Genomic DNA, 14302 nt, shown 5'->3' on the forward strand with positions numbered 1-14302 from the left:
AGAAATATAAAAAAGAAGCAAGAAGAGAAGATGGTGAAGTGTGAAGAAGTCAGCCACAAAATGGATCGATTATGGAAAACTAGAATAAAGAATATCCCAATGATTATTGGAGCACTTGAAGCAATCCCTAAGGGTATTAATGAGCAGCTCAAGAATACATTAGGACCAGGGTTCTCAAACTTCATTGCACTGCAACCCCCTTCCGACAACAAAAATTACTACACAACCCCGGGTCGGGGGGAGGGGGCAAAGTCTGAGCCCACCTGGGCAGGGAGGGGGGCAATGACAAAGCCCAAGTTCCACCGCCCCGTGCAGGTGGGCCAAAGCTGAAGCCCAAGGGCTTCAGCCCTAGGCAGGGGGCGTGTAACCTGAACCCCATCACCCCGGACTGAATCCCTCAGGCCCCAGCAAGTCTAATGCCAGCCTTGGCGAACTCATTAAAATGGAGTCATGACCCACTTTGGTGTCCTGACCCACAGTTTGAGAACCACTGCATTAGGAGCACAAGATATCATGATCAGCGACCTCCAGAAGACAGTGCTCTTAGACACCTTGAGAATGTAAAGGAAATTCAAAGGAGAACAAGTGCATTTGAGGACCTGAAATGCAGGAATATTGTGGAGAGTTTAACTAAACTCCTGACTACCCAAACCTATGGAGCAGCTTCATGATCAGGATTTATTGGTGACTCATGGGGATAAATTTTAGACAGTAGTTTTCCTCTTTTTATGCATAATGATCTTGTTTGTTGTGAAGGCTTTTTGTTTATCAACAAAATATCCCGGTTACTGCTGCTAATAATGTCATTATTTTCCTTGCTCATGTTGTATCATGCAGAAGATAACCTATTAGAAGAGCCATACACACAAAGTTGATGAATTCCTTGTCCGAATAGAGATTATTGATAGGAATGTTACTACAGAATTATTTTGCTATAAATTGTGAAGCTCAGTATTGGATTCTGTCAAGTTTCAGACATGTAACATGTTCTTATGGATTCTATGAGACATCCTCTCTAACCTTAATTTAGCAGTCTTTTTCCAGCGGGCTTTACTGAAGCACACATGACCACCTCTGTTGGATCTTCATCTCAGGAGTCACAGCAACACGAAGAGTTCTGTATATCCTGTGTGGTTCTTCACAAATGGATTGTGGTGCTGTGAGTTGTAGTAGATCTAATATAAAACAATAATTATTGTTAGAAAGTTGGTCTTTTATTGGACCAACTTCTGTTGGTGAGAGAGAGAAGCTTTCGAGCTACACAGAGCTCTTCTTCAGGTCTCAGTACCTTCCTCAGAGTTGAAAAAGAGCTCTGTGTAAGCTCAAAAGCTTGTTTCTCTCACCAACAGAAGCTGGTCCAATAAAAGGTATTCCCTTACCCACCTTGTCTCTCCAATATCCCGGGACTGACTACAGCAACACTGCATACAATAATTATTATAATTTAATATTTACATTACAGTATAGCCCCCGGACCCCAATTAGAATCAGGGCCCATTGTGCTAGGAGCATATTCTGGACACAACAAAGGTGCTAAGGTTTAGAGTTGTATTCTAGCTAGCATGCCTGGAGGTTGGAAACCTGATCTGGGATGTGATACGATGCACACATTGCTTATGTTGTCTTGTAACATACCATTGCCCAGAGGTACCCTGAATTGTGAGGGCCAATCCAGTGAGTGTTGAGAGGAAGAGAAAAGTGCAGGAAGGAACCATGTATACGCTATGGGTGGACTTCTCTAATAGCAGCTCTTCCTTAGTGATTTTGCTTCAGACTATAGTAATGCTGTTTCCGTTGAACCCTAACTTTCAGTATCAGGTTTAGTGCATTAGACTTCCTCCAACACAGCTGGTAAAAGCAGCTTGGATTTCCACCCAGACCATTGAGATAACCCAATAATTAACACAATGTTCATCCACATGTTGAACTGACATGGGTCAGATGAGTCTCTCAGGCTTTAACCCTTAGAATGCTGAGGACAGCTGTATTCTTAGCTCAGTAGTCTAAATGAGGGGAGGGAAGGGGAGGGAACCAGACTATCCTTTCCCTTCCCCTTATTGGTTCTTCCCTCTTGCACCAGAGGAGAATCTTCACAACTCCCTAAGCCCACCTAGTCCCCATCCCTCCCGATCATAGCTTAATGTGGATAAACTGTATCAGCTGACTACCCATTTCTCTGTACAGTCTTTTATGTCCTCCTGTTGTGAACCACCTGAACCCTGCTGATTCCAGGTGGAGGGAGTAATCTGTAACTAGCAGCAGAGGGAAATGGGTCCTGTCAGGAAGGCAGAGCCAGGAGCAAGGGGGTTTGAACAGCAACTTAGGGTCAGGCTGCAGCACACTTGGAAAGACCCGTCCCAAGCAGTTGTACTTCCCAGTGGCCAGAATCCTTCATTCATCTCTGTCCCAGAATCCCCATCAGTAGCTCCACAAACTGGCTGATCCCCACTGTATTGTATGTTACACTCAGATCAGAGCACTGTTTTAAATTGGAACATTTTATTAAAACTTTTGTCAGAATCAAACAAAAGCCCCACTGCTGGAGAGTCTTCTAGGAGCACCAGTCTCTACTTTGACTTCACCTTGCTCCCCTGAGCTGTATCCCATTCCAAACGGTAAAAGTACAGGCCATAGGAAAATATAGCAAAGGCATTCCATCCAGTTCTTTGCCCAAATAACAGTCTACATTTCTGCTACCATATATATCTTAATTTATGAGTGCTACATATACCCCGGAGCCAAACCCATCTCTGGTTTAAGACAATGGCTACTCTAAAACTGAACCTGGCTATTTGGAGTTAGCCAGGTGTCCTAAGGCTTAAGCTTTGTTGTACAGTGAGTTGGAAAATAGCCTTATGCTACAATATCTGTTAGAATTCTCCCCCTACCAATCCATAGCCCAACATTTCCCGATGCTTCCCTAATCCCCTTTCCTGAGCGTAATTGCTTACTTGACTACCTTGTGCTTTTCGTGGGTGCTTGGACCATGCAAATGACAGTATCTCTCCTTGAAAAGGCAAGTGAAACAAACAGCACAGGAATAGAAATGAGGCGAACGAACAAAAAGAGCAATAATGTGATTGATCATCTAGATTAAATGAAGAGTAAAACTGTAATTGCCAGCAAGGTAAATATATTCATTCTCAATAAAACACATATTTTTAACTGTGCTATTATTCAAGTTGCTGATCAAGGAAAATAACATACCCTCTTACGTAGTCAAAGGATACACACTGATATACACTTAGCTGAGTCTTGCTATGAACAGAGCATAATTGGTGGTTATGTCTGTTGTATTAATAGGCGATGTGACATTTCGTTGAGCTTTCCTCTCATAGGTATAATTTCTCCTGGTGAGTGTCTTCATTGCCTTCCAGCCGGGCTGTTACATTGCAGAGCAGCTCTGTTGTTGTTTGATTTTTGACTAAACTGTGAATGGCCAAATCTTTCCCCCACAATGAGGGAAACCGTCTCCCTGCCTTTCTGCCTTTATAATTATATGTTGCTTTAAGGGAGGTCTCATTTTGAAAGGCACAAAGTACATGAGGGAAGGACAGGCTCCTTTCGCACCACTGGTAACAGCCACAAATTAGCCTACCCTATCATCTGTATGGATATAGAACACCTCCTATATATTTATAATTGCCAGGCAAGCATCTACTTATTCCCCACCCACCCCCTGAGCCAGGCTTGGGGAGGAGTGGAGCTGTAGCACTTCAGTGGAGGCTTCCTGAGTCATTTTGCCTGCAGATGAGTGGGCATGCTCAGCAGCCTTTAAAGCTCTGAAATCCACCTCTCTGCAGAAGACCAGTACAAGGTCTATGCACCACTAAAGCCTTATCTGAAGGTTTAAGTGAGACTTAACTGGTGCACTGGGTTTGTGCTGGCCCAAAGCACAGTGGTGAGTTTCACCTATACGCGAGATCTGCACTGCAGCTGGGTTGAGTAATTCCCAAATTGGGTGGGTATACACATAGACTCTTAGTCTTTAAGACCAGAAGGCAACAATCATGATCATCTGGTCTGACATCCTGCACATTGCAGGCCACGGAACCTTGCCCACTCACTCTTGTAATAGACCCCTAACCTCTGGCTGAGTTCATTACTCCTTGGGGAATTCTGTGCCAAAATATTAAAAATTCTGCACCAAAAAATTAAAAATTCTGCATATTTTATTTATCAAAATAACACAATGTAATCATGCCAGTTTCAATTATTTTGCTAATTTATTTCAAAATACCTGTCAGCAAGTATGTTTGTAACAATACAGACAACAGCAACAAAATTCAGGAAATGTTTTTTTGACAAATAGATTTCTTATAGGCAAATTAATACAGAACTTTGAGTAATAATTCATTTAAACTACAATACAGAACCATATTCCCACACCCCTCAGAAGCAGTGCAAAGGCATAGGGGAGTCAGGGGTAAGGGAGGAGCTGAGGGAGAGAGAAGTAATTGGTGTCAGGGAGCCTGGGAGTGAACCTGGAGAATTGTTGGGTGTGGGTGGGAGAAGTATGGAACAAGGGTTTTTTTGGGGTGGGAGAAGATTGTTAAGTAGTTGGGGAGCCTTCCCCATGCAGACTCTGACCCCTAGCCTCTTCCATTCAGTCAGACATATCTGCCCCTGTCCCAATGTATCCCTGCATCCACATGTGTCCCTGAACTCCCACTCAGCCAACCCTCCTACCCCGATGTGTCCCTGCACTCCCACTCAGCCACTCCTCCCCACTGTCCCCATGTGGCCCTGCATCCCCACTCCCATTCAGCCCTCAGCTCAATGCTGTCATCCCTCTATCTCCTGTGCCCCTGCCCCAGTCTGTCCCCCCCACTAGCCCTTCTAAATCCCAGTCTGTGACCCCGCCAGCAGCCCCATGTGCCCTGCTCTGCCTGACTCCCCCACATCCTGTATCTCTTCACCTGGCCCCACAGACAGGGCACTGGTTAGGAAGGCAGCCACTGCCCCCTCTCTCTCTGTGGCTGGCTGCTCCAGCACAGAGCCGGCTGCCCTCTCTTCTGGCACTACAGCAGCCCTTGGTGGGGGAAAGATATAATTGCAGCAGCTCCGTGGCAGAATCTGTTTTCTGCAGGGGAAAAAAAAACCTGTGGGGGACATGAATTCTGGGCAGGCACAGTAGCACAGAATTTTCCCAGCAGTAAAATCACTGGAGTCCTCTAATCATGATTTAAAAACATAAAGTTACAGAGAATCCACCATTTACACTAGTTTAAACCTGCAAGTGACCCATATCTCATGCTGCAGAGGAAGGCGAAAGACCTCCAGGGTCTCTGCCACTCTGCCCTGAAGGAAAATTCCTTCCCAACTCCAAATATGGCGGTCAGTTGGATCTTGCCAAAATGCTCAGGATCCAATAGCCAGACACCTCAGAAAGAGTTCTCTGTAGTAACTCAGAGCCTTCCCCATCTAGTGTCCCATTACCCACCATTGGGGATATTTGCCCCTATCAGTCACAGATTGGCTACATGCCATTATAGGCAGTCTCATATCATCCCCTCCGTAAACTTATCAAGATCAGTCTTGAAGCCAGTTAGGTTTTTTGCCCCCACTGTTCCCCTTGGAAGGCTGTTCCAGAACTTCACTTCTCTGATGGTTAGAAATCTTTGTCTAATTACAAGCCTAAACTTGTTGATGGCCAGTTTATAGCCTTTTGTTCTTGTGTCCACATTGGCGCTTAACTTAAATAACTCCTCTCCCTCCCTGCTATTTATCCCTCTGATGTATTGGTAGAAAGCAATCAGATCACCCCTCAGCATTCGTTTGTTTAGGCTAAACAAGCCAAGCTTCTTGAGTCTCCTCTCATAAGGTAGATTCTCCATTCCTCAGATCATCCTAATATCCCTTCTCTGCACCTGTTCCAGTTTGAATTCATCTTTGTTAAACATGGGACACTAGAATTGCACACAGCATTCCAGATGAGGTCTCACCAGGGCCTTGTGTAATGGTAATAACGCTTCCTTTTATCTACTGCAAATACCTCACTTGATGCATCCTAGGATTGAATTAGCCTTTTTCACAATCTCATTGCATTGGTGGCTCATAGTCGTCCTATGATCAACCAATACACCCAGGTCTTTCTCTTCCTCTGTTGCTTCTAACTGATTAATCCCCAGTTTATAGCAAAAGTTCTTGTTATTAGTCTCTATGTGCCTGATCTTGCACTTGGCACTATTAAATTTCATCCCATTGTTATTACTCCAGTTTTCAAAGTTATCCAGATCCTCTTAGTATGATATTCTGGTCCTTGTCGGTATTGGCAATACCACCCAACTTTGTACTATCTGCAGATTTTGTTAGCACACTCCCACTTGTTGTGCCAAGATCATTAATGAAAATGTTAGGTAAGACTGGTCCTAACACCGATCCCTGAGGCCACTAGAAATGAACTGTAAGGCTGGAGGGACACCTTTCAGTATGACCCATTGTAGTCTCCCCTTTAACTAGTTCCTTATCTGCTTATCAACTCTCACATTAATCCCCATCTTCTCCAATGTAACTAATATTTTCCCACTTGGGACTGTGTATCAAATGCCTTACTGAAATCCAGGTAGATTAGATCTACTGCATTCCCTTTGTCTAAAAAATCAGTTATCTTCTCAAAGAAGGATCAGGTTGGTCTGGCATGATCTACCATTTGTAAAATCATGTTGTATTTTATCCCAATTACCACTGACCTCTATGTCCTTAATTACTTTCTCTTTCACAATTTGTTCCAAGACCTTACATACAGTTGAGGACAAACTAATGGGCCTTTAGTTTCCTGGATCACTTCTTTTCCCTTTCTTAGAAATAGGTACTCTATTGGCAATTCTCCAGTCATAGGGTACAACCCCTGAGTTTATGGATTCATTCGAAATTCTTACTATTGGGCTTGCAATTTCATGTGCCAGTTCCTTTAACATTCTTGGATAGAGATTATCTGGGCCCCCTGATTTGGTTCCATTGAGCTGTTTGAGTTTGACTTCCATCTTGGGTGTGGTAATTTCTACTTCCATATTCTCATTTCCATCAGCCACCATGCCACTGCCTCTAAGGTCTTCATTGCCCTTATTAAAAACTGAAGCAAAGTATTTGTTTAGGTATTGGGTCATGCTTAGATTATCATCAGAGTTTAGCAGTCCCACATCTTTCCTTGTTTTCTTTTTATTTATAAGGCTATAGAACCTTTTACTATTAGTTTTAATTTCCTTTGAAAGGCCCAACTCTGCTTGGTTTTTTGCAGTTCTCACTTTTCCCCTACACTTTCTGACTTCCAAGAGGTAGCTTTCATTGCTGATCCATCCCATCTTCCATTCCTTGTCTGCGTTTTTTCCCTTCATTGTTCCCTGCACCTCTAAGGTGAGAGAGCAGACAGCTCGCACACAACTCCATGCAAAACAGTGGGAAGAGGGGAAATTTTGGCTCAGAACCAACTGTATCAATACAATATGTTTGTTTAAACAGATCTTAGCCTTTCACAGGTCAACTTTCTATTTAACTGTGGGGTCACTGGAGTGCATTGTTTTTCTAATCGGAATCTTTGATATTAAGCACTTGCATTCATAGATAAAGTGTTTGGCTTTTTGTTTGGTTGGTTTTTTGCTGAATCTATGAACTCTTCAGTAATTGGAAAAAAAACCTATGGTAGAAACACGGTGGGGTAGAGGCCCCAGAAGTGAGCCCATCTCCCAAGGCTGATTATAATCAGGACTGGTTTTAGTATCTAATTGGCTTTTCCATAACAGTCTTGGCTACAGCCATTGCTCCCCATCAGTTTCTTCATCCCTGTAGAAGGAACTGATCAAATTCCCAAACTCGGCAGCTGGCTCTGAGGTGGAGAAAAGGCCATAATGCTTAGTACATAAGATTGCCCCCCTCTTATGTGCACTAGGGGGTATGGGGAGGTAGGTATGGGGAGGTGGGTGCCTAGCCAACAATCATTAACCTTTTCCACTACTGTGCAGATGAACTGGTTGAACATGACCATAAACCAGCCTTTCCTGTCTTCGCATTATGGGGCTGAGTTTTAATTCAAGGGAATTTCATCTGCTTACAGACAGACCTCTACCATAGCACCGGTGTCCTAGTACTCCAGCTCTGTTGTGGTTTTGCCCTGTTTTCCAGAGCAGATCTCAATTTGGCAGTGCAATTTTAGCATAGTTTAGAATTTTACAGACTCAGGGGAGTCATTGGGAGCTGTGTGCACAAACTCTGGGCACAATCTGGCCTGTGAATTCTAACTGTTCACACTTCTTTGCTGGTCCATGTGTGTTTGAAAGAGAAATTCTGGACTAAGTCAGAAGCCGTCTCTGCTGCTGGTTTGTAATGTCTGATTTTCTCTTGACTGCACAGGGCAAGAAGGGTGAAGCTGGGCTCCCAGGACTCGATGGCTTGCCTGGACCTCGGGTGAGTGACGGTTATGCTTTCTTCCTTAGAAACACAATGGCAATAAAACCAGACATGATAGAGTTTTGGTAAAAAGGGACACAACTGTATGAATAACGTGTTCTAAGAAGCCCTCAGTCAGACAGCTGTGCTGCATGCAATGAGTGGCACTGATTCTCCTTTTCTTTACACCAGTTTTACAGTGGTGTAACTCCAGGAGCATGAATGGAGTTATTCCTGATTTACACCAGTCTGAGTGAGAAGAGCCAGGCCCAGTGTCTCGCATTCACTTTAATTATCCTTAACAGTCTCTCACGAGGTACCTGAACTGTGTATCTACCAGGGCATTCTCTGGACATCACTTTTACATCACTCTTCCCAGGGTGAGAGCCTCTCGGTTTACAGTACTTAGGGCAGCATCTCAGCTAATTACTGACTGTGCAAATTGATCATTGCAGAAAGACACCTTGTCAATGCAGCATGGGAAGGGGCTGTTTAACCTTGCTTTGTTATTGGTCAGGTGGCACATCCCCGGGAAGTCTTTGGGGTTCACTTTTCCTTGAGAGGAGGAAGGGGAGGAGGATGGATAAAGAAGAGAGAGATAGAACTTCCTTTAACAGGATGTGTTTGCAGTTCAGTGTTCTCCAGAGCGAGGGAGAGTCCCACTCTTGGGTCTGTACTCTCATAGCCCATTGTTCTAAGGCTACTGGGCCAGATTCTGATGGCTGCAGGGGTCAGTGGGGTTGCATGAGCAGTACATTAAGGCAGAATTTGGCCCCGTTGACTCTAGGATGGGGTGTCATATGCCCTGCACGGGAACCACATTGAGGCTTGGTGCCTCCAACTCTCATTTCCTTTCCAGCTGCTTTTGTAAGCAATGCTAGATGATCTAAGGGGGCAGTGATTCGCAACTGTTTACATACAGTGACCCCATCTAGCAACAGAAAAATGCTTTGGGAACTTGTCACAGCATGAGTGGCTCCTTTAAGGGGCTATGGGGCCCACTCCACCAATGCCCTAATTACTTAGCTGCTTCCCGCCTTGAGGAGATGGGACTAAAGGAGTCAGCTGACATGTTAAAGGACACCTAGGCCTTATGTAAGTGTTGAGAGAGATCAGTCTAGGGGAGGAACCGCAGGGGCCGCCTCCTTTGGGAGGCCCTGAACCAGGCTCTACAGGAGAACAGTACTCCAGGGAAACCAGCCTAGGTGCTGAGTGCTCAATACAGAGCAGACTGGGACAGAAGAGGTCCAGGACTAGCTAAAGTCACCTGAGCTGTGTATGAGCTTTAGTGATGGATTTCATTTGGGGACTTCAAGGATTGTTTTGAATTATTTCTGTTATTAAACCGGCCCTGGTAGGGGTATTAGCAGCAAGAAAGCCTGTGTGGAGTTTATTAAAGAGTCCTGAAGAGGAGGGAAACTGAGCCAGGGTACTGCAGAGCTCCTGCTGGCCATGAGGAAGCTCTCAGGAGGTGGCTACCCTGTTACAACATCCCTTCTCTTCTCGCCATGAGGAAAGGGAGGATGGTCACAAACCCTCTCGACCCATTTGTGACCACACACCCCAGTTGAGTACCCAGGAGAGAATATAACAATACATTCACCCCCTTTTTAATAATCCATTATCAGTCTTAAGATTGGGGATTTTAGCTCTACAATCAGTTAAATTTTCAAACACAGAAGAGTCGAGATTCTACAGTGATGGGTGATATATACAGTGAATAAGACACGGTTAGCTGTTGGTTGTTTTTGCTTTGCTGGTACTTATTTTATTTCCCCTGGCAAGTACTGCTCTTGTTACTAGGAGACATCAGTGAGAAATTGATTCTATAGCAGATGTTCGGTATTAAGGTGTTAAGATGACTGTGAAAGCCATCACAGACAAAATCCGATGGTTTGCTAAATTGGTTCAGGTGAAGCCCATTACATCCAATTTAGAACTCTGCCATTTAGGTTCTGCTTTTTGCAATGTCTGTGCTTTTCGGGACTCATTTCATTCTGCAGCATCTGGTTAACCAGTTGTTCAGCAGCTGCCTGGAATGCGAATGTATTAATGTATTTTCAAACACATTTTAAAGGTTTCTTTGCAACCCTGGATGGCATTAAAACTTCCTGTTGAGTGTTATGGACATTCTGAACAACCCAATTTTTTAAAAAGAAATACAGTTCCAGATATCTGCCTCTGAATTAATCAATAATTAACGATTACACAATGAACATAATTCTACTTTAACTGAAGCTCTGCAGTGTTTTTTATATACTTTCATGACACTATTTCAATGTTAATGATGAAAAAGGTTGCTGATTTAGCATTAAGCAGCTTTTCCCTTGGCACTAGCAAAACAAAGCTTACAAATTTTATGTTAATCAGAAAGAGAGAAAACTCCAGTGCCATCAAGGGATTTTTAAATTGACTGACCATTTGCTGTTCCCCCAGGTATATTAACTTTAAGAATAAAGGAAATTATGCATGTTCTTGTAACAGCACCCTGAGCTGTGCATGTGACTGCAGACTGCCAGATACATTGGATAAAAAGAGCTTCAAATCTGGTCATAATAAAAGCACCTTCCACCTTATAGCACTTTTTAATATCAGGTTTTTACGGGAATTTTTTTTAGCATTGCTACTTTATTGTCTTTTAAGTAAACCAGTGCATGGATTCAGGGAATATTCAAGAGGAAAAGAGAATATCCTCAGATGAGGTCCTTAAAGAACAGTCTCAGGTTCTACCTTCTGCTCAAAATTCTACTCCGACTGTGTCTACACTACCGCAGTAAGTCGACCTAAGTTACGCTACTCCAGCTATGTGAATTATGTAGCTGGAGTCGACGTAGCTTAGGTCAACTTACTGTGGTGTCTACACCACGCTGAGTCGACGCAAGACACTCTCCCATCGACTTACTTTACTCTTCTCATTTGGTGTGGAGTACCGGGGTTGACCAGAGGGCGATCTGCAGTTGATTTGGTGGGTCTTCACTAGACCTGCTAAATCGACCCCCAGTGCATTGGTTGCCAGAGCTTCGATATAATAGTATAGACTCCATTGGAGTTTTAGAGCACAGGACAGACACAATAATGGGATAACAGCACATTTTCACACGTGCTGCAGGACATGAGTGGGTTGAACTGGAGTGTGTGTTTTTATCTAGGGCCACTGAATTAGAATGATTTGTGTCTAGGAAGAGACAGGGGTGCACTGAGTGTAAGTTAAATTCACTTGGGGCAGCAGAATACCTCGCAGCAGTTCTTGTCCTCCCTGCCCATCTCTGATGGCTGTCCAGGAGGAAGAGAAAGATCCTGTGACACATTGAGAAAAGACTATGGGATGACACCAGTGCCTGTGATAACATCCTTCCCTCCACAAAATACATGACACTTCTCAGCTTGTGTGAAGAGCTGGTCAAAAAATAGGATAGCGCTTTTGTGACAACAATGCCCCTCTTTTTCCATCAACATTTCAACCAAAAAGCTTGTTAATTCTGAGAATGTGGAATTTTTTTCAGCCAGACCCGGTTGTGTATGAGCTGCTATTGTGCGCATGTCTGCTACATCTGCCTTATCTATTTAAGCAAAATTAATATTTGTATTTCAGCAAGCACTAGCAATGGTATAAGAGCTTGTGTAGACTAGCACAGACTACCAGTAGGAGAAGAGCTAATGTAGATAAACCGAGGTAGTTTTTCTCCCTGCTCTGAGTAGATTTGTTTGGCACCGTGATAAAAACACCTGAACCCATCTACACTAGTAGCTTAACACCAGTGCAATCAGCTGCATTACTGACAGTTGCTGGAATCTGGGTACAGATCTGGGTTTGGAATCTGGGTACAGAACTGGATACTGACAGTTGTTGGAATCTGGAATCTAGTGTAGACTCCCACTTAGGTCCAGAGCACTCCTGATTTCTGTTTGCCTTTTTAAAGAGACCTTGAGTATAAACCCTGGAATGTGCTGAGTTCTTAAAGTCCTATTTACCAGGTAAGACTTTAGTAAGGGGTTGTGTAAAAATCAGAGATGTGCCTGAACTGCAAAGCTCACATCTGAATCCAAACTCTCCCAAAGGTGCTTGAAGTGGGGGGATTGGCGTAGGACCATCTTTGATAAGAATTGAAACAGGGAAAGGGAGAAAAAATAAATCTGGAGCCTGTTAGTTTACTAATAGCATTGAAGCCAAAAAACCCTGATGAATGTTTTATGTTGTTTTCATTTGTTGCACTGACTGAATAAAAACCATTAAAAACAACAAAAAGAAGAAATTAAGCTTGTTCATCAATAAACATAAGAAATCCCAGGCTGTGCCTTATGCTAAGATACAAAATTAAGCAAACACAGTCTTTTGCTGAAAAGAAGATTGTCTCAGTGAGAAACTGCAATGTACAAAGCCTCTGCATTCTTATGGCCTCGGGAGGTTATCAGTAATTTTTGTTCAGAAACGTTGGTGCTCCAGTTATCATGGCACTTGGCTTAATAACTAGAGACCTGGTCCATTATGAATGATGCAGCAAGCACTTAAAATGATTAAAAAGCCATGCAAGTTAAATGTACACGACTACTGGCCCTTAGGGCCTTGATTTTCAGTGTTGCCAACAGTCATTTTCTATATCCTTTTACTATTCTCTTGGTTTACAAAACAGGATTTGAGCGGAGAATACAATTTAGTATTGTAATGCAGCATTCATCAAAAGTCCAGCATTGCAAATGTTAGTGTAAGGAGGTGTGAGCAGCAGGCTAGAAGAGAGGTGAAGAACAGGTGGAAGGACCCCAAAGGGGCAGCTGTTCATATGTCAGCTGGTTGTAGCAAGCATAGTAGAAAAGGGGAGTTTTGAGGTGCATTGTGAAAAGGATTGGGGATCTTGGTACAACAACAGTGAAGGCCAGACAGAGGAGAGAATGGGAGACTGAGGCCAAGTCTACACTACAGATCTATATTGATATAACTACATTGCTCAGGGGGGTGAAAAATCCACCAGGGGCGCTGGAACAATTTTGATAGTGGGAGTGCTGAGAGCCATTGAACCAAACTGTAAACCCTGTATCTGATGGAAACCACTTCAAGCCAAGGGGTGTGGCAGCACCCCCAGCACTTCTAGTTCCAGCACCTATGAAATCCGCACCCCTGAACGACGCAGTTATATTAATATAGAGCTGTAGAGTAGACATGTGTAGACTTACCGACTTAACCCTGCATGAAGATTTCACTGTGTTGATGGGAGAGCTTTTCCCCCTCAACATAACTACCACCTCTCAGGAAGGTGGATTAATTACACTGACAGGAGAAGCTCTCCCATCGGGATAGGTAGCACCTTCGGTAGGTTCTGCAGCTGTGGCGCTGTATGTGAAGTCAAGCCCTGAGATGAGGCTGCCAGATGGAACTAGTGCAGATATAACAAGAGATGAAATTTCAGAGGTTAAATGGCTGTGAATGGCTCTGCAGATGAGTAAGGACAAATACAGAAGTTGGAGCTGAAAAAGGCCTATTTCGCATTAGTGCCATGTATTTTATTAGCATTATATCAGCAGCCAAATAATTCTGCCTGGCCTCAATGCTTGTCTCACTCATAAACTGATGAGCTGCCTAAAAAACGTGCATTGCAATCTTTGTTATATGGATTAAGTGTTATATGGATCAAAGGAATGGAGAACCTATCTTATGAGAGGAGACTAACAGAGCTTGGCTTCTTTGCTTAAACAAATGAAGGCTGATGGTAGATATGATTGCCCTCTATAAGTACATCAGAGGAATAAACACCAGGGAGGGAGAGGAGTTATTTAAGTTAAGAGCCAATGGTGGCACAAGAACAAATGGATATAAACTTGCCACCAGTAAGTTTAGGCTAGAAATTAGATGGTTTCTAACCATCAGAGGAGTAGCCCAGTGGGGCAAAAAACCCCTAATTTTTTTCAAGACTGAGCTTGATGA

The 14302-nt window shown here is 43.5% G+C and overlaps 1 protein-coding gene across 1 annotated transcript in view; it reads left to right on the forward strand.

The window, feature by feature from the left end:
* The window catches only part of LOC141983518 (collagen alpha-1(XXII) chain-like), a 208389-nt gene that overhangs the window by 180579 nt on the left and 13508 nt on the right, over positions 1-14302 (forward strand). Inside the window, exon 21 of the mRNA XM_074946717.1 lies at positions 8350-8403. Coding sequence (XP_074802818.1) covers positions 8350-8403 — 54 coding nt within the window. The remainder of the gene's footprint in view (positions 1-8349; positions 8404-14302) is intronic.

This window comes from Natator depressus, chromosome 2 (genome assembly GCF_965152275.1).
Source record: "Natator depressus isolate rNatDep1 chromosome 2, rNatDep2.hap1, whole genome shotgun sequence".
Lineage (NCBI taxonomy): Eukaryota > Metazoa > Chordata > Testudines > Cheloniidae > Natator > Natator depressus.